The sequence below is a fragment of the Cibotium barometz genome, chromosome 29 (genome assembly GCF_041138505.1).
Source record: "Cibotium barometz isolate CiBa-2024 chromosome 29, ASM4113850v1, whole genome shotgun sequence".
Classification (NCBI taxonomy): Eukaryota; Viridiplantae; Streptophyta; class Polypodiopsida; order Cyatheales; family Cibotiaceae; genus Cibotium; species Cibotium barometz.
Window position 1 is genome coordinate 54,072,141 of NC_141074.1, and position 24,454 is coordinate 54,096,594.

Here is a 24,454-nt window from a genome sequence, read left to right on the forward strand (position 1 = left end):
GGTCTGGCTCCCGTCCATACGACACCATCCTGCTAACACACGGGTGGCACCAGTCTGGCTCCCGTCCATGTCAGCAAAATACTGGCCTCTTCACATGAGACACGGATGAAACCTGTATCAGGCCAATCGCAATCCGCATGGCATGGGACATGTGAACACTCAAGTAGCCCAGCTGCTGGATGAATCCATCCTCAGTGAGTGTGAGGAAGTGATCGTTGTAGAAGTGCATCTTTGTGGGGAGCTCCGAGGGTGTGATCCATGTGCAATGTGTGTAGAGGCTGAGAAGATCTAACCGGATAACCCGGTTGGTATCCTCGTGAGACAGCCGGAGAAAAGGGGAGTCCAAACTGTACTGAAGGGGGGGGTCAGAGCCCATATACTGAGAACCAAGTGGAAACTAGTGCATACCATACTCCAGAGTGCCCCTCAAGTGCTATCTATCTGGAGGACTCTAGGGCAAGCCTCGGGTACCTATGGGAATCCATGTGACTGATGCGATGGAGGTACGTGACTGTCTAGAGGAGTGCATCCACTACCATCGGGGCTGTAGCAAACTCTGCCTGGATAATCTGGTGTGGGACTGATGGTTTGCTGCAGATCGTACAAGAGAACATCATGACCTGGGGCCTCTCAACTCGTTGCCAATTCTCATCAGATAAATCTGGCCCCTAGAAGGCTACTCCATACATCAAGGCTGGTGTGAGGAGGGTGTCAAAAAGCCAGCCCTTCGTCCTGGGCTCCTGGAAATGTGCCTAGAAGCACTGCCACTCAAGTAAGCTCAATGCTGCATATCCCCGCGTCACTCTGGCATGTGTTGCGGGAACCATGGTAAAGCGTGGGCCACTGAAAGTAACACCAAGGTAGACATAGGATGAGACAATCTCCAGAGGATCCCCTCTATATGTGAAGCTCAATCTGGATATGAAGAGGCGAGAGGTATTGAAGACCATTACCTTGGTTTTACCAAGGTTAACAGAGAGGTCCCGCTGAGTGCAAAAGTCATGTAAGGCATCCAACTGTCTCTAGAGCCCTTCGGGTGAGTCTGAGAGGAGGACGATGTCATTTGCATAAAGTAGTATGGGGCTCAATATGCCTGCCAGTGTGGGACCAACCCCGCCTAATCCATCAATGAAACTCGAGATCTCATCAATGTAGAGGCCGAAAAGAGTGGGTGATAGAGGGCAGCCCTGTTTCACCCCAATAGTGCTGGAAACCTCCTATGATGTACCTCCTGGGGCTCTCACTCGTCCGATGACGTCCGATGACAGACTCATAGAGGGCGATGATGCTCCAAACCTGGTTCGTGGTTCTTCATAAATTATTGTTTCGGTGAAATAGACTGGAATAGAACCAACTTTTTTTATCGTGGCTGATCTAGTAGCATCAGCTGCAACAAGATCTCGATGTCAGCTATCCAATGGTTATTGATCGCGTGTCGTTGTTCTCTATTTTATTTATTCAAATATTTTTTTTTAAATCGCGTCATGAGGCTATCTCTAGAGAAAAGTTGATACTCCTGTAGATGGTGTAGGAGGCGGGCTCAGGGTACACTATCAAAGGCTTTGCGAAAATCCACAAAGCAGCAGTAAATCCTCTGATGTTGTGCTCTACCCTCCTCCATGATGGCACGGAGAGTGAAGATGTGGTCAAGGGTAGAGTAGCTCCTCCGAAAGCCGGCTTGTCCTGAGGCTCTGCATCCCTGGCTCTCTGAAAATGAACTGAGCTCCGCCTCTAGCACTGATCCATAGAGTTTGGCCAATGTGTGGCCAATCATGATCGTCCTGTAGTTATTAGGATCAAGTGGATCTCCGGCTTTGAGGATGGGGGTGATGGTGTTGGCGGACCAAGAGGGTGGAAATGCTTCACAAAGGGCTCTATTGAACGTGTAGGCTAGTAGGGGCGCCAGGGTATCATCGGCATGCGAGATGTACTCGGCAGCGAGTCCCTCATGATCCTGGGCTCGCCCATTGCTTAGTCTACGAATGGCCTTGAGGACTATACCCTTTGTGAAGAAGGTAGAGGTGGTGGGATCTGGTGGGAGGGGTAGGGGTGGCTGATGGGGGATATGATAGAGGGAGCGTAGATAGGGCGATGTTCTCTGAGTTTCTTCCAAGCCTCTTTGCAGTTCGGCCCTAAGAAAAGTCGGTATAACTCATCCTCTTTCCGAGCATAGAACTCCCATTTCTTGCGTTGGGTGAGACGTTGAGAAATCCGTTGCGCTTGGCACTTCGTGATTTGCCCAATCCGTACCTCATGCTTAAGACGAGAGCGTGTGGCTCGGCATTCATCATCATACCAACAGATCTGGGGCATGGAACCACAAGGTGGCTTGGTGGTAGGCCGCCGCGTGCAAATGAAAGAAGCGTTGGCGGATGTGTGGAGTATGGTGGTGAGCTGTGTTGTGAGGGTGGATAGGGGGAGAGTAGCTTCCACATCTTGGAGTTGGCGGTAGATGTAGTTGGAGTAAACAAGGTTAAGCTCGTGATCAAAAAGGACCTGAGTGTAATGTGAGATGGGGGGTGGTGGTGGAGGGACGGGTGGTGTGCAGGTAAGAGTGAAAGAGAGGTAGGCATGGTCAGCTTCAAAAGGGGGTGGCGGAATGGAGAAGTCAGGGAGAAGGTGTGCCAAAGCCAGAGATCCCATAAGATAGTCCACAGTGCTAGTACCTCCTAAGTGAGGGAAGGAGGTGAGTGCGCCGGAGGAGGGCCATCGGGATATCCCGTTATAGATAACGAGACCATGTGCAGCTCCCAGCTCTAAGAAATATCTCCCATACACTATGACCTCCTCACGGTCCTGTGACGATCATTGTAGCCCTGTGTCAATGATGTCCAGCTCCTGTAGTCTGATAGGGTCATCTAGATCGCGTAGTGGGACCTGCTGACTTCTCGTCCTGGCGTTGAAATCCCCGAGCAAGAGGACTTCCCCCAACTGTGAGAACTCCATGATATCCCCATATAATGGTAAGTACAATGACTGGCCATGCTGTGCAGCGTAAGGGGAGTGGCGTGGTGCAAAATAACACACAGCAATGTGGATGACTCTGTCACTGCTAAGCTGTAGCCGCACCCAAAGATATCGTGCATCCTCATCCTTCCGAACGATGCTGAGAATCTGTCGGAGATGGGATCTAAAAAGGACAACTACCCCCCCAGAGCCACGTACTCCTAATGTGCGGGTCTCACCTCGAAAAGCTGACTCCCACACATACCCGGCTATGTATGGTAAGCCCCTCTCAAGGCTCTAATGAGTCTCTGTATAAAAAATGACATCCCTGCTTGTGAGAATCTCGCTCAAGCCTCCTAGAATCTACCACAGCATGCCATTGCAGTTCCATACTGCCAACCTCAGGTGTTTGGTCTCTTAGACCTGGCGTCCCTATTTGGGACGGCGCTCAGTGATAATGACTCTACCATCTCTGTAGATAGCCCACTTGCCTGCTCTGTGGGCCTCATGAACAGTCACCATCACCTCACACCGTTGTGCCACCTGTGCTGGAGTGAGTCATCTCCCATGTACACCTGTGTGCCCTTGAGGGCAACCCTTCAATCTAAGAAGGCCTGTCTGCTGGTGGCATCAGGGAATCTAATGATGAGGGGCCGCTCTCGTGTCATATCCTTGCCTGCCCTCCATGTATTTGCAAAGGGGGGGGGGGGGGGGGCAATCCTGTCCACTCCTAACATCTGGCAAAGTGTCATGGCATCCTCCTTGGGGGAAGCCCCCGTACTCGCACATGGAGGGCCCTATCCTTCCTGTGTTTCTCCTCCTCGAGAGTCTCGTGTATGATGCTCTGTGGGGGTTTGTGCTTCTTCACCACCTCCACCCAATCTTTCTTAGTGGTCTGCAGTTCTTCCCGCTATCACTCACAGCTTTCAACTGCTCCAAGTCAGTCCTTAAACCCTCTTGAATATTCAGTTCCCCTTCCTCCATTGTATGGTCCTTGACCGTAGCTTTTAGCCTTTAGGGCTTCCATTTCTGCCCAGAGTTCCCCTATCATTGGGGCAGCCTCTGGCATTCCTGTTTGTTGCAGGTGGGTCTCTTTCAATTGGTGGTTCACCTGGGCTGCCAGTTCTTCAATCTTCTTGTTCTTTCACTGTATCTCCTTGTGGAGGCCTTCCAACTGTTTTTCAGAACCCTGTCCAGCACTTTCTTTTGTTCGCCCACTAACTTCTTGGTGTTGTCCTCCAGTGTCTCCATTCAGGTGGATCCACCACCACAGTCATAGACTAGTCCTTGCAAGCCTTCAAGAACCTCCACAACTATCCCTCTGTATCGGACAAACAACCTACCTCTCCCCCTCGCAATCCAAACCACAGCTTCCATCCTTCTCCATGGAAAATCTACTCAAAGTGAATAAGATGGCGGTAAATCTCTGAATTTTCATGCTCACCCTGCCCCTCTTGACCTCTTTTTTCATACTCGCCCCCTTCTTTCATACTCGCCTCCCTCCTTTTGTCTTACTCGCCTCCCCCATGGTCACCTCTCGTACTCGTCGCCTCCTACTTCTCCTTCTCACCTCTTGTTGGACCACGCAGCTGCCTTCTTCACACTCGCCCCTTGCTTATCCACTTGCCTTTCCCCTTACCCTACCTGGCGGCCTTTACCTCCTCCTAGTCAACCCCCCAACCCCGCTTGCTTCCTTGCGTTCCACACTGGCGAGTTGACAGTCGGTGCAGTGAGTTGGGAGATGGCGCTGCAGCCATTACCACTTCAAGAGATGATGGAGTTGAGACCCATAAGAAAGGGAATGGCAGGTTCTACCATAGGATTTAGCAAGCTTGAGAAGATGGAAGTCATCTGTCACATTGCTCGGAGCCTTCACACTTCTCACCAAGTCTCACTTGCTCGGCGTGCATCAACTCAGCGCTCTTTGCTTTTACTCGCCCATTGCAGCCGCCTGTCTGCACTTGCTGTTCGGCGCCCTTACACGCCACTGCCTCAGCCCATTCATAACCCTCCTTCCAGATCATTCTCACGATTTTTTGTGCTGTCGCTTTTTCTCACGTTTGGTGTTGCTGTTCGGTCCACGCAAGAGCTTTCTCCTACTCGCCCCCTCTTCCTCCTCCTACTCGCCACCCCTGCTATCTCCTACTCGCCGCCCTCCGTTTTCTCTACTCACTTTTGTTCCGGTATTCCACCAGCGGAAAGAGGCCGCGCGCCGGGGGGGGGGGGGGGGGGGGTTTACTTTTTTCCGCCACCATCATGCTTGGCCTCCCTTCTCCTTTGAGGCCGCTTTCTTTTTCAATCTTACTCACCGAGGACGGTGAGCTCTTTAGTGGTGCGCGACTTGTAGCCACTAAGGGTGCCCACACTCGATCATCCCGGCTGGACCATTCCAGGGTGCCACACTGGATCATCCCGTCTAGACCATTCCACTGGACCATCCCAGAGCATTTGGTGGACCATCCAGAAACTAAAGTGCACCGCCAACGGATACATGAGAGGTGCATGCAGGGCACTGCACTGTCACTCGGATGGGCATCTACCAAAGATACGAGATGCCACCGACTCCATCGACTCAACCCCACCTTGGAGGAATCACTATCAGCTCATTCTTGGGGACATCCTTTTCCATCAAGTCCTGTTTATTGAATATTATTCATTGAGTGTTGTTGTGACTTGTCATTGCTGTCTGAGTGTCGTCCTACTCATTGTGGCCACTGCTGGGTGTGCACAGTACAGTAAAGGGCATGTAACAACTTCTTTGGAGTAAAGCACGTAATATTTATAGTGTTCTTGTCATTGTGCTATGCTGATATTTTAATCTGTCTGTTCATCTATACATTGTGTCGTGAGTATTGAGGATTCCAGACATACTATCCAGAGGAGAACCAATCAACCCTGCTACACCAACGTTGCATGATATTGGATATTCCTTGTACACATTATACCCTACCTCTGTAGAGGATTGATACCACTTGTGAGATCATTGCCAATATCACAGCTTGGCAGATTTGGGGGGCCAGATACACAGAGGCTATAGAGGACATTAAGACATACGACACTCAGTGCATTTGCACTATAAGGGGAGATACTATTCACGCTCTTATCGCCACATGGGCTCGTATACAGGGACCATCCAGATCTACGCAAGCAAAGTGCAATGTTTCATGAGGGAGTGGGATCATGGGATGTTTCTTCTAATCAGCCCCCATAGAACTCTCTTGGCACTGTTGTGCCCCAGATTGGTTGAGATCACCATACATTTGGGATAAGGATGTTTTGTTCCGGTTTCTAGCCGTGATTACATATATTCACACTTAAGAGAAGTCTCTTTTCTGCAATTGAGGATTGGCAACCTTCTGCACTGCACTTCCAGCTTCTTCTGACCCTCTCAGTCTACTTGAGGGCTACATTTTGCTCTTTAAGGGATGAAGGGAGCATCTGCTGAACGGGAGAGGCTAAAGGGAGCCTTTTATAGGCTGAAACCATCCGCTTACTGGGTGCCAATGACGTGTTACAACTGCCAGCAGGTGCATGAATGAAAAGCTGGGAACTGAAGAGCAGCAAGAAAGCCTGTCAAAGGGATGTTGTGGACGCTGGACAATGCATACACCCAAGGTTGCTCAGATATAATATATGTGAAACCCGTTTTAAAAAAAGGGAAAATAATCCAAGCCATCCAGCACCTACATCTATCCAGTGTTTGCAAAACTTAACCTACACCCACATGTCACAACCACTCCTTGTCCATGGCCCTTCTGCGAAGACTCACAAAGGTTTGTTAAATCCTAGCAGTCCAAAGCTACCCTGTACATGTCCTAACGTCGGCACATACACAGGAGGACACATGCAAGTGAAAGGCTCTTATTAAAAGACTAATATTGTTGTTGCCTAAGCCAAAGCCATTCTCACATGCATGTGCAAGAGTCTACCACAAAATATAATGGCACACAAGCAAGAGAGTATCCTTTGGATACGTGGATTTTGTTTCAAAATCAAATAAAAGTTGTCCGAACCTTAACTGCTTCATGAGCAGGTACGCTCGTGCATTTGTAGCATCCTTTAGTTCCAGGGTATGTTTTCACCAAACCACAGACCTGTACTGCAGTGTTTGGGTTTAAAAATCTTGCAGCTTGCTCCCGGACAAATCGCTCTTCTTCTGCTACATCCTCATCAACTGCTATGCTTTCGGATGGTATATTCAAAGAGCCCATACAACAGCACGAATCACCATCTAGAAAACGCAAACAAAGACAAAAGACAAGTTGGGATGATCATCTCAACACCTGAAAACCATTGAAATTAGAACATGTTCTAGGACAAGTTCAAAACCTTTATCTTGGCTAGATGCTCTCCATGTCCAATAAGATGGTTTTAAGAAGTAAAACCAAGACTTCCTCACACCATTCACATCTTTGAAAATGTTGTCAAGGTACATGGCAAGAAAAAACCATGCAAAGAAGGTTGTTGTGAGCCATTTGTAAACTTGATCCTGGAACAAGAGTACACCGATTGGTTCAGCACTTTGAAGGTTTTGTGTGCCATAGGAAAAATGCTAGACCAAGACAAAAAGGTATTTTTTATAACGAGCAAATTAGAAAGGAAAAGAATCACCAGTGTTAGGACACAATTCGGATCCACATTAGGGCACCTTGCACGGCCAGCCCAGCTGATACCATTGCCTTGTGTTGTGGATGTGATGTCTCCTAAGTATTGCATGCCAATGGCAAGGAGATTTGGTGGGAAAATAGACCAAACGTTTTGTATAACCTTTGGGAACGACTTGTTGTAAGGGAATCCAATGGCTGTGACCAGCTGCACTCAGAAGAGTTCACACAATCATATCAACAAAACATTCAAAAAATGGTATTAACCGTAGGGTAGATGCTTACCTGTGTCAAGAAACCGACAATGAAAACAGCAAATCCAGCTGTCCTGGCTGATGCCGAATTGTTGACAAAAGTTGACAGCATGCAGGCAAATCCAACCTTTTTTTACAACAGGGAGTTCATGTGCATGTCCATTCAAGGACAAAGTTTTAGGCACAAATCAACATGAGACCAAACAGGACCAAATCATGTCTTGACTACATGCAAAGAGATGTGAAAATCTTTGGTCCAATAATTCAAATTTCTGATAGTCTTTCTAGATTGGGGCTTCCAATATGGATAAGGGCTGTATCATTAAACCCAAAGCTGAAAATATGAGTATACTATCTAGGAAGCCCAAATCTACACTTCAATATGCACTCTTGAAATCACCCAAGAAACCGCAAGGGGTGTCTGATTGCTCTCCTTGGCTCATTCCACTGCTTCCCAGCATGAAAGCATTATCAAAAATACTCCTGCCCTGCATGGTCTGAATGTCATGGACAGAGTCCCGCAAGTTATTCTTCATTTGATTCCCACGGTAAGAATTTCTAAGCAAGGTGATCAATCTTCACTTGGAAATCATGGTGATGTCCTTTTGACATGAAATGAATACGACCGCCAGCCACCAATGATTGAGGCATCTCTATGAAGTCTTAAATCTCCTAGAAGGTTTTCTAAGTTCCCATATATGCCAAAAAGACAGTATGTATGTACACATCTAAAGAAACAGAGTTAAAAATCCAAGACAGTAGAAAGAAGTTAAATATATCAACAAATTTCCTAATTTTGATATGAGCTAGGAAAAAGCTTTGGATAAATCAGGCGAAATAGTTACCATGTTGAATTGGAAGAGGAAACACAGGAAGAAAAGAATGCCAAAACTGTTGTGGAGGAAAAGATAGAACTGGAACATCATGCCAAAGAATATATAAAAAGTTGAGGAGATTAATGCCATTGTGATCTCCCATAAAAGCCAAGATAGCCAATAAGCAGAGTCCAAGAGCCCCATTATTGACATGGCCTGAAAAAGGCCAAAATTCCAACAAATCAGCTTTCTTTCACATGCATGCAAGATACAAAGCAAACATTTGAAGACACAAGCCCTGTACCTGCCGAAGTCTCTGCTCTTTTTCAGCAACAAGATTTCCCATTTGCATGACAAACCCAAACATAGTAGCTGCAAGAAAGGAGACAGGGGCCCCAGTTGCAACCATTGAGGAGGTTGAAAGTGGAGGATGTGCAAACTCTTTGAATGCAACTGACCACTCAATGCTTGAGTCTGTTACACACGATCAATAAACGTTTTTAGTGCAGGTTATGAATTGTTATAATGCCAAGAACCCTCCTAAAATTTGGCGGTCTTTAGTCAGAGCCATGCAACCGATCCCCAAATAATATAGTTTGGCTCTCTTTATGCTGATAATTAAATGATATAATATGGCCCTCCTCCTGAGGTGAGACATGAAAACTGCAATCCGCTACCGTACACTCTCAGCCTCTATGCATCTCCAAATGGATAGTTGTGTAACTGGAAGCAGGGGGTTTGTAACATTGAACCATTAATACGATTAAACACTTTATTAAAAACACAGCCTTGCAGCTGATCCCCACATGATATAGTACGGCTCTCTTTATGCAGATAATTAAATAATATAATATGGCCCTCCTAAGGTGAGACATGAAAACTGCAATCCTCGTACTCTCTCAGCCTCGGCCCTCAATGCATCTCCAAATGGATAGTTGGTGTAACTAGAAGTAAGGGTTTTGTCACATTTACTCACTTTGTTAAAAACACAGCCTTGCAGCCAATGAGGTGATAGCCCAAGTGGTGAAGGTGTTTGCCTAGGACCAAGAGGTCTTGGGTTCAAACCCCACAAGGTGCTTTCTCAGTGGAATTGCCTACGGGCATATAAAAAAGCGCCTATAGGCAAGGGTGCCTACAGGCAGTGAAGAACGGTAACTACAGGAGGGCTTCAGCCTTCTTTTAGCTGCTGCACTAGGCTGCCTGTGCAGACATTTCCCCTTCCTCCTTCACATCCGTGAAATCAGCCCGGACCTTCCATAGTTCTGATGTCCATGCTGCTTTGCATGTTTAAGACTAGAGATCTCTTCTTCCCACTGTTTAGAGACTTCTTTGGCCCTCCTGCACCATCGGAGCCAATAAGTGCTTCGGGTTATCTACAACTGCACAACATGAAACAGAAGGATGGGGAATCCATCCGAGACTACATCAACCGGTGAGATATCTCCATTCCCGTTGTAGTGATAGAGACAAGTTCTCAGATGAAAGACTAGGTTCCTCGAAAGCCTTAAGGATGTACCCTTGCACAACTCCTTATACACTCTAGCCCACACCTCCTTTGAGCAATGCTCCAGGAGTGCAATGGACTTTGAGGATAATTTCAAGGAAACTTGTTCTCGAGAATTGCATAATGGCACGTCCGAGGCATCCTTCAAAACTACCAGCACAAGATCTGAAGGAATAGGTAAGAGTCCTCTCAAGACAACAGGTTGAGTAGTTGGCTGCAGCCTTGATGCAACAAATGACCCAACATTGGATCAAGTTGGCCAACCCCAGCCTTCAAAGTTGGACACTCATGCTAAGAAACCCGATGGAGCCCAGTGTGTCTAATCTTTGCCACAGGTCCTTCAGCTTGGCATACATGTCATTTCTCCAGCCAGTGCATGTAATGGGGGGGGGGAGGGGGTCACCATCCATGGGAAGGGTTCCTGTGTGTCTACTACAGGGATTTGGAGGAAAAATCAAAAATCAAATTTGGGGAAAAATCAAATTTTTTGGGAAAATTTGATTTGAGAGTCATGTGTCATCATCACATAGATGTTACTCTCACATAGATTTGGAGCAATAATCAGATTTGGGGAAAAATCAATTTTTCTAGGCAAATTGATTTGAGAATCATGTGTCATCATCACATAGATTTTACTCTCAAATTGATTTGAGAGTCATGTGTCATAATCACATACATGTTACTAAAGAAAGAAAGATTTTTTTAACACCTACAAAGGACCCAAAACTAGAGACCAAAAGTAATACATGTGATCTGTGGGTAACTATATGCCAACAAAATATGGAAGGAACGTACTACACATGAGTCATACATGTACAATGTGATCAACCCAACCAACCATGCGGTGTTCTCATGCAATAGTAGTACCATCCTCCTCCATGACAAAACGCAGAGCTGTGATGAAGTCCGCCTCCTTCGGTCCATGTCTCAAACCAGAATATATCCTAGATCTGCAACTGATAGGCAGAAGGTCCAAGTTTTCTTTTTGCCCAAGAGTTGGAGATAGATGGTATTAATGACCAGCTGTGAGCTTGACTTTATGCATGATTGCTTTAATTAGACCAAATGGATGTTTTAAAAAAATGTGAATGATCCATCTAGTAGCAGAGAAATAGTCACATTCTTACAAGCAGTTCATGCAAATGTGGTGTACTACTCATGGATGCCAAATGACCTTTCACGGCAAGGACGCCTGGCTCTTAGAGGGGATTGGGATCTCTCTCTAGTGACTTCGTAGATGCATGGGACCAGAGAAACTCGCGCTCTCTATATTGATGGCCTGTGGGATCCCTATATCCATGTAGGGCTCAATCATCACACCTTATACCTTTCTTACGTTCGGCGTGGAACAAAACAGAAAGGAGCAGACTTCGCACCTCTCTTACATGGAACTCGGGAAGCCTTTGGAACCTTGTGATATAGTGAGTGATAGGGACTGAAAGTTTACTGAAGACTTCTGGTCTTCCAAAAATTGGAGACCAAGCTGAGTTTGAGTTCCTCTCATCATCCTCAGTCCAATAGGCAAAGGGAGAGGGCGAATTGGGTTTTGGAGGATATGCTTCGTGCATACGTCTCCAAGAGACCATCAGACTGGGAGGGGTACATTCCGATGGTTGTATTTTCCCATAATAGTGCTAAGCATGTGGCCACTGGCTAAGTCCACTGTCCGTTTATGCTAATGCACGGCTACTAACCTGGATCTCCGGTAGCTATGGGACTTAAGGGCTAAGGGTTTCTTGGCAAATACGCAACAGATGTTAGCTAGAGCTAGAGATTCTATTAGGAGTTCTCGAGTTCTCAAGATAGAGCATAGATATATGCTGATAGTAGGCAATGTTCGCCAAGGGAGTTATCCAAGGGAATGCTAGTGTATTTGCGAATACCCAAGAGTTCAGAGACGTTACGGATGGGGAAAGTTGGAAAGTTATCCCCTAGATACTATGGACCTTTTCGGATCCTTAAAAAGATCGGAGAGGTAGCCTATAGACTAGAACTGCCTAAGAATGTGAAAGTTCATCCAGTCTTTCATGTCACAGATTAAAAGAGTTGTTGGGAGCTACGAACCAGTGTTAGAAGTCATCTCCTGTCTATATTTATACACCAGGGCCTCTGTTGTGGGTGTGCCCGCCCTATATAAGGCGTTTTATCATTTTTCCTCACTCCCCGTATTTTTTCCCTATTTTTCCCATTTTTTCCAGTGGTGTGGAGGGATCCCAGAGGTTGGCAGGAGCACCTAGTGGCTGGCCGACTGTCCCATCTGCCACTTCTTGGAGATCCAGAGAAGTCTGCTGATGATTCCCAGACCATCATTCCAGTTGATCAACCTCAATCAGTACAGGAGGTTGAGCCCGCAACTGGAGTAGAGCCCCCGCGACCACAGCAGGCTCCACGATCTGTTCGAGTACCTAGGTGAGACACCTTCGGGAGTCAGGTGTCACGGAGCTACCCTCCGAGTGGACCACAGAGGACGGCCCTCGAAGATCACATAGAGTCCGAGATAAAAGCAACACAGCGGAGCTTCTTCAGGTGAACTATGCTTTGATGTCTCGTATCATGCAGGACAAAGAGCCCACTTCCATAAAGGAAGCCCTTTCACAGGATACTTGGAGGAAAGCCATGTAGGTGGAACTTGATGCCATCGAGAAGAATAACACTTGGGAGTTGGTACCGAGGCCGTCGAAGCAGTCAGTCATTGGTGTCAAATGGGTCTTTAAGACCAAATATGCATCTGATGGGTCGGTGGACAAACACAAAGCCAGACTTGTGGCTAAAGGTTATGCTCAAAGGCCAGGCATCGACTACGAGGATATCTTTGCACCGACAGTGCGGATGTCCACGATTCGGACCGTTCTAGCCCTTGCTTCTTCTCAGAGGTGGCCCATGTATCAAATGGATGTAAAATCTGCGTTCCTTATTGGTGACCTGTAGAGCAGGAGGAGGTGTATGTTGAGCAGCCTCCAGGCTTTATTGTTCCAGGATCTGAAGGGATGGTTTACAGGTTACGTAAGGCCTTGTATGGTCTTAAGCAGGCTCCCAGGGCTTGGAATCAGAAGATTGATTCCTTCTTTATTCGGACTGGATTTCAGAGATCGGTTGCAGATCCGAACCTGTATCTCTTTCGAGAACGCGGCATGGTCACGCTTATCATCCTTTATGTGGATGATCTCATTCTCACCGGCGGTCATGTGGAGCACATTAGAGTGACGAAGGCTGCCTTGTCAAAGGAGTTTGAGATGACCAACTTAGGCTTACTCCACTTCTTTTTGGGATTGGAGATTTGGCAGACCCAGAGGGGGTTTTCATCTCTCAGCAGCGGTATATTCATGAGTTGCTTGAGGCCTTTGGGATGGAGAACTGCAAGCCTATTACTTCGCCGATGGACCCGAACACAAAGTTAACCGTTACTGATCCGTGTGAGCCAGTTGATGCCTCGCAGTACCGGAAGTTGGTTGGTTCATTGATCTGGTTGCTAAACACCAAATTGGACTTGAGCTTCTCCGTGGGGCTGTTAAGCTCTTTTATGCAGACGCCATTGAAGACTCATTGGGACGCAGGATTGCGGATCTTGCGGTATCTGCAGAGTATGAAGGATCTGGGACTCTTTTACATAGGAGGGGATGGAGTCAGGCTCCAAGGTTGGAGTGACTCAAATTGAGGAGGAGATCCAGACACGAGGAGATCTACTTCAGGATACAATTTTACCCTTGGCTCAGGAGCAGTTTCTTGGAGCAACAAGAGGCAGCCAACTATTGCCCTTTCTTCGAAAGAGGCAGAGTACCGGGATGCTTGTGGTGCTGCTTGTGAGGTTGTATGGCTGCGGAGACTGCTAGGCGAGATTGGGTTTCCACAGAAGGAGCCCACAGTCATCCAGTGCGATAACCAGAGTTGTATAGCTATTGCTCGGAACCCGGTCTTCCATGCCCGGACCAAGCATATAGAGATACAGTATCACTTTGTACATGAGAAGATCTTGGCTGGTGACATCTTGCTACTTTATTGTTCGACGGAGGACAATGCGGCGGACCTCTTCACGAAGTCTCTACCTCAGGCTATGCTCAGGCGGCACTCTAGCTCCCTTGGGTTGGTTTCACAGCCAGGAGCTGAGAGGGGGTGTTAGAAGTCATCTCCTGTCTATATTTATACACCAGGGCCTCTGTTGTGGGTGTGCACCAGGGCCTCTGTTGTGGGTGTGCCCGCCCTGTATAAGGTGTTTTATCATTTTTCCTCACTCCTCGTATTTTTTCCCTATTTTTTCCATTTTTTCCAGTGGTGTGGAGGGATGCCAGAGGTTGGTAGGAGCACCTAGTGGCTGGCCAACTGTCCCATCTGCAGTCTTGTGGCTAGCCAACTGCCCAGACATCAGTCGTGGACTTCTGTATTGCTGGCCGACTGGATGTATGCAGTCGTGGGCTTCATTTATTGCTGGCCGACTGCTCATGCAGTCGTGGAGGGCCACCTAGAGAAGAGTTTACAAACCTCTCTCTCTGTGTTTCTTGTGCTGTCTATTTTTTGCATTCTACTTGCTCTTGTCTACCCAAGTTTGGTTATCATTTCCGCTGCATATTCTAACAAGGATAGCTGTAATATGCATTGCGGAAGCGTGTTCATGATTAACGCTAAGCAAGGAAGATAACGCTAATCCTATGTTTAGCAAAGACACAAAAGAGAAGGAGAGATAGACCTAATCTACTATATATTGCCAAAACATGCTATATATACAATGATCTTGCTAATTCACAGCTTCATGATGCATACCAAAGATCCCTGCAATCCTCTACTTGCAATCGGACAAGAGAAGCTCATGTTGATCCACCATTGTGTCCTTGTTGCCTTGCAGACTCTGACAAATGGATCCTCTTGATCTTTGAATGATCATTCTAATGAATGCCTAATGATCCTATTTATAGGAAAAAGGAATGAATTCGTAATCAAGTCGGTTTTGCCTATTTTTCCCACAAAACATTGTCCAAAAAGTCATATTTTGTGTCCAAACTATGCCCAAAAGGTGTCCCAACCATTGGGCTATGTCTTGGGCACTTCTGGGAGCCTGTAGGGTTACAAAATCTGCTCTAAATCTGCTCCTGAATCTGCCCATATATTTGCTAATGAGAATATACATGTCTATGAGCATTGGGATGAACGGATGCACATGACATCCCCTCTTGCTAAGCTTGGAGCATCGGGGTAATCCATACACCTTTGCTCCAATTCCGTTCCGGTCAAATTGAAGATAACACTTCATATCCATCGGCTCAATCCCCAAGCTCTCTAACTTGGTCTTCAAGTTGTCTAGCTCGGTCTCTGGATCTTCTGAAAACTCCTCTGAAACTATCGAGACGACCTCATCCTTCTCCACATAGGATTCAGAAAGATCTACCTGCTCTAGAATCTCCTCTTTTGGCACTAGTCTCAGCGTCCTCTGTTGTATTGGATTTGCTGAGATTCTAGGGCACTGGCACTGGCACTTGTAACTCATCAATTAGTTCGGCCTCGGGCAATGACATCTCAAACAATGGCCGGTGAATCTCCCCAGTTGTGATAGCATCATTGTGAAACTTCTCTTGCCTTGGAAGTTCTCCTTCACTCAAATTAATGCTCTCAATCTTTTTTGGTTGCTCCACAACCCTGGGTGATTCCTTTGCTGCCTCTAACTTATCCACCATAGGCATCGCCATCTCCTCAGAATCCTTCACCGATCCACACTCCTTTCTCGAGGAAATTGTCTCCTGGTCCACTTCCGATCTTGGAAGCTCTTTGGTATTCTTGAAAACTTCCTCTTGCTAAGTGTCAACCACTAGTGAATTTTCCTGTGCTAGCATTCTTGCTTCCCATCGGGTTTGTATCTCAAGTCGAACTGCCGCCAAGCATCTCTTTGCCTTCTGCCTTTTAGTATCATCGAGCTTTTCTCCACCATTTGCTAAAAGCTGGATGAATCTGACTGCTGACTTCTTAAATTCCCACAACTCTTTGTTGGATAAAGTCTTCAAAAAGTCGTCATCCACTGCCTCTAAACTCATGATATTGTTTTGCTGTTTTTTCCATTGTAATCAACCTAAAAACCCTAACCCTAGAGTTCTACATGCTTTCTAAACTCCCTAGGATCATGCTAGGCTTAAATCTAGACTTTCTAGCACTATACTATGCTGAAAATGAATATAAAGCTGATGCAAAAACGCAGATTTAACGCAAAAACACAAACCCTAATTCAGCATGCACCAAACATAAGCTAAGGGCTTTCCTAGGATGACCTAAGCTCTGATACCAATGTAACATGCATTGCGGAAGCGTGTTCATGATTAACGCTAAGCAAGGAAGATAACGCTAATCCTATGTTTAGCAAAGACACAAAAGAGAAGGAGAGATAGACCTAATCTATTGTATATTGCCAAAACATGCTATATATACAATGATCTTGCTGATTCACAGCTTCATGATGCATACCAAAGATCCCTGCAATCCTCTACTTGCAATCGGACAAGAGAAGCTCATGTTGATCCACCATTGTGTCCTTGCTGCCTTGCAAACTCTGACAAATGGATCCTCTTGATCTTTGAATGATCATTTTAATGAATGCTTAATGATTCTATTTATAGGAAAAAGGAATGAATTCATAATCAAGTCGGTTTTGCTTATTTTTCTCGCAAAACATTGTCCAAAAAGCCATATTTTGTGTCCAAACTATGCCCAAAAGGTATCCCAACCATTGGGCTATGTCTTGGGCACTTCCGAGAGCCTATAGGGCTGCAAAATCTCCTCTAAATCTGCCCATATATTTGCTAATGAGCATATACATGTCTATGAGCATTGGGATGAACGGATGCACATGACAATAGCATTGTGACTCCTCAAGAACTTGTTGAGGTTAAAGACCAGTCCTATGTTCCACATGAACCAAAAGCTGTGATGGATTTCATGGAAAGGCAACTTAGGAATAAGTTGATTCCTGATTATAAAAATTCAATGGAAAGATAGGGCAGAGGAGGAATCGGCTTGACAAATTTTCTTAGACAAACTTTGTTTCCACGAGTGGAAACTGTTTCCACAAGTGGAAACATTTGAGGAAAGCCTAATCCAACAAAGTTAGGGGGCCCTAAGATTAGGAGATGGCAGGCAGATACAGTGGACTAAGGTTCACAATTAATAAACTAGGCTACTGGCAATTAGGAGATGGCAGGCAGATACAGATGGACTAAGGTTCACAATTAATAAACTAGGCTACTGGCAATCCATAGCAGCTTAGCTATTTATAGCAACAGTTATAACTATATAAGTGATGCCTTGGGTTATTATTTGTGCATCAGTTATGCGCTGTGGCATATTACAGATAGTCTTGCCGAGGGAGCTTGTGGCCAGGTGCTGGTGGTATGGGATGCTAGTGCTGACTAGCATGTATCTATGGAGTGGAACCTTAGCCCCTGGCTTAGGGGTGGATCGAAGTACCAATCCTACGGTTGGGTGATGAGCTTGCCTGCACCCCTTTTATTTGGTTTTCTCTAATCTCGTGTTGGACTGTGTTTAGGAGATCTTGGTTGGATACACCTCGGAGGCCTCTTACACCTTGGAGGCCTCTTACAAATGGCCTCCTCAATCACATGCTAAGGCAATTACCAAAAATTTATAATGGGGGTCAGAGAGGAATTCCATTTGCTACGAAACCCGAAGTGTCGTCTGAGCATGGCGTCCTGATGACGACAGACCTCCAATACATACATACCCAAGCGTCGTCGATCCGCATATTGTGAAAAAGTGCATCTAATAGCAAGGGAGAGACTCCCAACTCAACCAAGATAATTTCATGCAGCTCTGACGACTTATTCCACATCATGCATGTGAAAGCATCACCACCTACAATCTCTCTTCCTCCAATCCTCTTCTCCTAGATCTGCCTCCACTCCAAGTGGACCCCAACTACCTATCCTCTCATTAGGCAAACTTGTGTGCATGGTCTCGTGGAAAAGATCAAATTTGTGAAGGTCACTCCAAGGTGAACATAAGATCAGAGAATTTCCAAACCATGACCTTGGTTTTGTCAAAGTCATGCGACAGCAGCAGCAGCACGCACACCACCCTAGGGCACTAAGCAACGTCAACGACTAGGCTCCAATCTCTCAACTGTTGCTCCCCCCAAAAAACCGACCGAAGGAGATATCTATGACAAGGTGCCACCACACCCTATATATGGCTCTTTGACTTCCCATGCTCTTGCATATGGGATATTCCACCACAACTTCCAGTCATGCGATAACCCGAAAGGAGCTACAAGAATTGCCACCTCCAACAGGTTTTGCATAGATTAACCATGAGGTGTCTCCTATCACAAAACCCCTGCAATGCATCCAAATGAATATGTAGTCCCTCCATAGAGTTAAAGATCGTGACCATGTTATCCACATACAGCAGAATGGGCACAACTACATGGGCCATCAATTAGCCTGTCCCTTCAAATCTGTCCACGAATGATGAGATCTCATCATGTGTGCGGAGGGCTGGCTCAAGATTGCAAGCTTGGCCATGACCACTAAGTGTAGGCTCTTTTTTTGTGAAGAAGAAGTGTGTTATATAACTCTACTCCTAGCCATTTGTCGATCACATGAGTGGGAGTCTAAAGTGCGAGACCTCCGACACAAAGAAAGTGGTGCATCTCTAGTCTGGGTAGTCGATGAGTAGTCACATGTCCTAAAACCGCTACTCATAGAGACAGTGATACCTCCAACGAATCTCACAATATCTAGGACATCTACATGCTCCTCTATTTCCACCTCGTGCATAAGGTGCACAATCTCCTGGATTTCGTGTGGCCTTGACCTCTCGTGCAGTCTCAATGTGGAATGTTTTTCGGAGCTAGCTGGCACACGACTCTCCAAATAAAATGCCATCTTAGTGGCATGTGGTCACATCGGGGACACCCATGTTTGCCGAACATATGCCTTGCCATAAGTCATCCCTAATGATCCAATGAAAGTCCTGCCAAGTCAAGCCTAGGGTGGGTGAATCCAAAGAGTACTGATATGGAAAGAGATGATCACAGGACATAACTTGTGAAAAACCACCTAATGGCACATGAATAGTATCATCACCCCCCCCCCCCCCGCGGGGCACCTGCAAGCTACATAGAGGATGAGAGGTCCTTCCACAGTATAATATGTATGCCTGCCTCAGTCGTACTATACTCCCAGACCCTCACAAGATATGTGATAATCTGAAATGAGAGGTCCACGTGCAAGGGAGGTACTGCAAACTTTGTCAGGAAGATACAAGGTGGTGTGATTCTCTTCCCTGAGATCATACCGGAGAGCCTCTTGTAACCTACACCCTAGAAGGCTTTGTAATCTACCCCCTAGAAGGCCCTTGCATATATTGATGTTGGTCTAACTAACGAGTCAAAGAGGAGAGAACTTTTGTGCCCATTCTGAAAGTGCACCTAGAAACACTACCTCTCCAATCGCACCAATGATGCATGCCCTCTAGCCAATCTGGCCCAAGCTACATGCGGAGGAGAAAGATATTGAGATTTTATTAATGGTCTATGAGACCAAGCAGGTACTACGAATAAGCCTCCTCCCTTAATGCTGAAAGGGAGACACAAAGAAGCCCACATAATGCTGCAAGAGAGACACATAGAAGCCCACATAACATTACCAAAAACTTGTTGGGAATCAAGGTCTTACTTGTGTGTGAACCCACTGTCATGAGTGAGGAAGTATGTGAGTGTGAACCACATCTCAAAGGGGTATCAATAATATCTAGATATTTGTGTGTGATGTAACATAAGCAGTGAACCTTTGTACTTATAAAAGGTACTTGTACTTCATTGAAAATTAATCACTCAACTATCACATCATTGAGTCGTTTCAACTCTCTTGAGCATTTTGTTCTCTCTCTCTCTCTCTCTCTCTCTCTCTCTCTCTCTACTGTTCCATAGCCATCTGTCTACTATTCCATAGCCATGGCTGCCTCTCTCTTCAAACCACCATAGCTGGTTCTTCCATTTTGTGCAGCACTGAACCTTTCAAATGGCATTAGAGCCAGCTCTCCCATCATCAACACCTATATGCTTAGTTGTGCATAGCTACCCCACAACCAAGGTACCATCACCCCCACTATCATCAACACCTATATGCTTAGCTGTGCATAGCTAGCCCATAGCCAAGCTACCATCACCCCCACTATCATCAACGCTCAGAGCATACGCATCTTGTCCTTGCTGGCCGCCGCCATCACTGCAACAGCCACCTATGTTTGTTAGTTGGCCACCATCAACTCCCTCTACAGTGTGCCCGTTACTCCCACCTGTATATAGCTGCCTTATAGCATGCTACCAACAGCTCCTTCACCTTATGTTACGCATAGCTGGCCACCGTACCCGCCTGCGTATCCTTGCTACCCCGCACTGCAGCTGCCATAGTCAAAGCAAAGACGCAGTAGCTGAAAAAGGGAGGCGCAAAGGAGAAAGTGGAAGCAAAAGAGAGAAGCCGCCACCAAGAAAGCCCACGAAAACACACAGAAAACGAAAACAGTAACTATCTAAGTGCTTTAGCAAAAATTGCTTTTTTTTAAATCAATTTGGGTTGTTTATTTTTCAGACCATTAAACCCTAATTTTTCATCATTTTTCAAAACTGAGGGCAAAAATCAAGTGGTTGTAACCACCTCTAGTCACCTTATGATGTAGGCCATGTGGATTGTGTGTGATCTGGTTGGTCCTTCTTGATTGTCAACTGTACCCAAGGTGCATCACATGCCTAGTTGTCAGCTGTACCCAAGGTGCACCACTACAGGCATGTAAAATAGGACTACGGATCCTAATTTATCCTTGCAATAGCAAGAGAGATAGCCCTTGCGGGAGGTATGTTGGAAGCAAGGCCTTATCTCTATGGTTGTGATGGTCAGTGTGTACTTGATCTAAGTGTGTGTATACTTGGTCAACATTGTGTGTTATTTTCAATTCGGTGTGACTTGATCTTGTGTGTACTTTATCCAAGGGATCCCATAACTAGCTTGTAAAACTAGAGTCATGCGATTTATCCTTGACCAAGAAAACTCGCATGAGAAACCATGAGCCTAGATTTATCCTTGACACAATACGAGGTAATCCCTTGAGGGGGGGATCATTGGGAATCAAGGTCTTACCTGTGTGTGAACCCACTCGTGAGAAAGTATGTGTGTGTGTGTGTGTGTGTGTGTGTCATAGTCACATGGAACGAGGACAGACAGATGGAACAAGGGTCTGTTTTGAAACAGGAACGGGAACCCGGAAAAAAAATGGGAACGACACGTCATCACCATATGGCTATCATTAGCAAGCTAAGGAGATGCAAGGGCATATATTGCCAAGCCTTTTAGATGCAAGGTCATACACCACCCTCATATGATATGATATGATCATAGAAAAATACAAAAATTCTCATTTACTCAAAAATTAGACCCAGAATGCCTTTAGACAAGGATGCACATTTGTGGAACAGGAACGGGAACGACACAGGTTATGGAACGCGCTCCCTCATTCCCAAGGCTATGGAACGGCGTTCCATGTTACTATGGTGTGTGTGTGTGTGATGTGACATAAGCAATGATGTCGGGAGGAGAACCTTTGTACTTATAAAGGTTACTTGTACTTCATTGAAAACTGATCAAGCAACTATCACATCATTGAGTTGTCTTTAACTCTCTCTCTTGAGCATTGTGTTCTCTCTCTAACTCTCTCTCTCTCTCCCTGTCTACTGTTCCATAGCCACATCCCTGCAAACCTCTATAGCTGGTTCTTCCATCTTGTGCAACACTGGACCCTTCAAAACTAGAGTCCTAATGCATATTCCACCATACTCCTCAGAATATTATTTAAAACCATAGTACTTAGGAATATATATTCAACCATAGTACTTAGGAATATATATTCAACCATAGTACTCAGGAATATTAGCGAGTACTTAGTTTGTTCAACCATAGTACTCAGGAATATTAGCGAGTACTTAGTTTGTTTATTTTTTTGTTTCACAACCCCTTTAAGGATGGTATTATCTATGAGAGAGAAAGAGAGGTGACCAAGTAAAATCATGGCGATTTGAATAAAAGGGTTGATTTCTAAGATGGAGTATGGCTTTGTAAGTAGTCGTACCTCTAGCCATCAAGCGAGCGATTTCCCTTTCTACAGCTAGTTGAATAGGGGCTTGGAAAGTGAAAACAGGATCTTCATAAACTCCACGTATTTGTTTTGGGGTTGAGTTTGTTTGGATGCCATAAGCAATCACCGACGAGCTTCTCTCCTGAAAGTGTAAAGCTCCTGTCGTGCGCATAGGATTCTCTAACAGCCATCGGTTGACTTCAGAAATCGTTGCAAAGCCCAACACCTATATTAGTCCACCACAGTCACACATATGATACATACCATCCAACAATACTTTTTTTTAATTTAAAAAATTTGCATTTCAATAAAGCGTTCTTTTCTGTTTAATCAATACATTTTCTTCCAAGTACACATTTTTTAAGAATTTGCAATTTAGTAAAGGTTGCTTTTTAGGGCCTTTTTTACATATACATTTTCAAAAAGAACAAAAAGAGAAGTTCCAACTAAGTAACCTTTTTGGAGATTTTAATTATATATTATATCATATTAAATGCTAGGGTTCAAAACTAAGACTAGCATGTCGATAGGCCCTGGGTGTTATTGCTTGGGCTAGAGCTTGTGTAATTCTACCTTAAATATTTCATTCAGTGTGAATGTGTGTGAGAGAGAGAGGTGAAAAGATTTTATTTTTTTTAGATTTTTTAGTTTTTAAATTCATTTTAGAGAATCTTATCATAGCCCTTACAATAATAAGATAGCCCTAAATTTTTGGACAATATTAAATAGACAAATTAATTCAAAGAAAAGTTGTGCATTAAGAATGCCTTTTGGTTTTTAAAGCGTTGGATCAAATAAGGGACATGGAGTACTCTAATAAGGGATGATAGGGTGTTAGAAGAGCCCATAGGGAGTAAAGTCTACATGAGTTATCGACCCGTAAAAATAGTTTTACGCTTTGAATATAAGGGAAGCGGAGTCCAAATTGTAACATGATAAAAGTGAGACATGTAAATGGTTTTTACTGGGTGTTACAAAAGGTACAGGATATTTGGCCTTAGTTAAGGTGAATAATTTATGCTCTTCCTCTCATGGTAACACGGAAAGCAATGCAGCCATCTCTCTCTCTCTCTCTCTCACACACACACAGATTGCTTTCTAGAGCATGCACCCATTCTCGATCTTGGTGTTTCCCCCCCCCCCCCCACAAAACCCACACAGCTTTGTAGGTACCCTCCTATGGCTCTCTTGGAGTCGAGCAATTGAGATGGAATGCAGCTTTGCAGTGCATTGCCCTTTGGCGCTCTTGGAGTTGAAGAGTCAAGGAAAAGAGCTTACCTTGGAGGATGGTATGGGGCGGCTAGGGTTGTGCTTCATGATGTTGTGGACGATGGTGGATGCTTTGGGGATGGAAGTCCCGCTCCAGATGAAGTCGTAGCAAGGGGTATTGATAAAGAAGCCGGTCTCGCAGGCAGGAATGGAGGTGACGGGGGTGGGCGCCGGGTCAAGCAGAGGCAAGGAAGCCCTGAGCCTGGTGTTGGTGGCTTGATCCACGCAGAAGAAGAGGAAGATGAAGAAAAGGGAGGCGCCGACGAGGCGAAGCGCGGTGGCGCCCTTGAGGCGGAGGGAGAGGAGGGCGTTCTTTTTGAGCAGGGCAAACAGCTGCTCCAGGAAGAGAGGGAAGCCGGAGACGACCATGGGAATGTCTTCACGTGGGGGAGGATCGGTACTGGTAGGGGGGCGGCGGGCCAGGAGGACATCTGGAGAGGACGAAACCTGCATGGCGAGAGCGTCCAAGTGCTGCGTGATCTGCGATGGAGAATGTGTTGTTGAACTTGTCTGTGTGTGTGTGTGAGAGAGAGAGAGAGAGAGAGGAGGGGGAACTGTGTGCCAGCCTGTTGATGAACTTGTGTGTGTGTGTATATATATAGGGGTGACAAAGCCGACCACCTCAGCAGCCAGCTCAGCGGTTACTGACAAGCGGACAACACTTGATGGTCCAGACTCCACGAATCGCGATTTCGTGCCTGAGTTCGTCATCCCTGTGTGAGCACGAGCCACGAGTGCCAACCCCCTATGGCCTTTGGGCTTTACAGCTACGTAGTCCGTAGTACGCGGTGCAAAATACATGGAAATGCGTGAAAAGCTTCCGTGAGTCTAGACCCTTGTGCAAGGGACGTCGTGCAATCTCCTCCTTTTGAAGCCTTTGTTTTCTACCATTTATCCTTTATGTTTTGAAGCCCAACAACAGCTCCTTAGATGACTCCTAAC

General features: G+C 45.8%; 1 protein-coding gene across 9 annotated transcripts in view; it reads right to left on the reverse strand.

Moving 5' to 3' along the window:
• The window catches only part of LOC147622366 (ABC transporter A family member 2-like), a 51,621-nt gene extending 27,538 nt beyond the window's left edge, over nucleotides 1–24,083 (reverse strand). For 6 of the 9 annotated variants that reach the window (XR_015269688.1, XR_015269687.1, XM_086823484.1 and 3 more), the window contains exons 1-8: nucleotides 23,522–24,077; nucleotides 22,238–22,469; nucleotides 8,924–9,093; nucleotides 8,650–8,835; nucleotides 7,836–7,931; nucleotides 7,558–7,758; nucleotides 7,276–7,435; nucleotides 6,960–7,177 (exon numbers count right to left, since the gene is read on the reverse strand). Coding sequence is in view for 7 of the 9 variants with exons in the window: in XM_086823484.1 (XP_086679610.1) it covers nucleotides 6,960–7,177; nucleotides 7,276–7,435; nucleotides 7,558–7,758; nucleotides 7,836–7,931; nucleotides 8,650–8,835; nucleotides 8,924–9,093; nucleotides 22,238–22,469; nucleotides 23,522–23,965 (1,707 nt within the window). In the remaining 2 variants the exon portion in view is untranslated. Of the gene's footprint in view, nucleotides 1–6,959; nucleotides 7,178–7,275; nucleotides 7,436–7,557; nucleotides 7,759–7,835; nucleotides 7,932–8,649; nucleotides 8,836–8,923; nucleotides 9,094–22,237; nucleotides 22,470–23,521 lie in introns of all 9 variants that reach the window. The other 3 variants (XM_086823487.1, XM_086823486.1, XM_086823482.1) reach the window with 3 other exon arrangements.
• Between the last annotated feature and the right edge of the window lie 371 nt (nucleotides 24,084–24,454).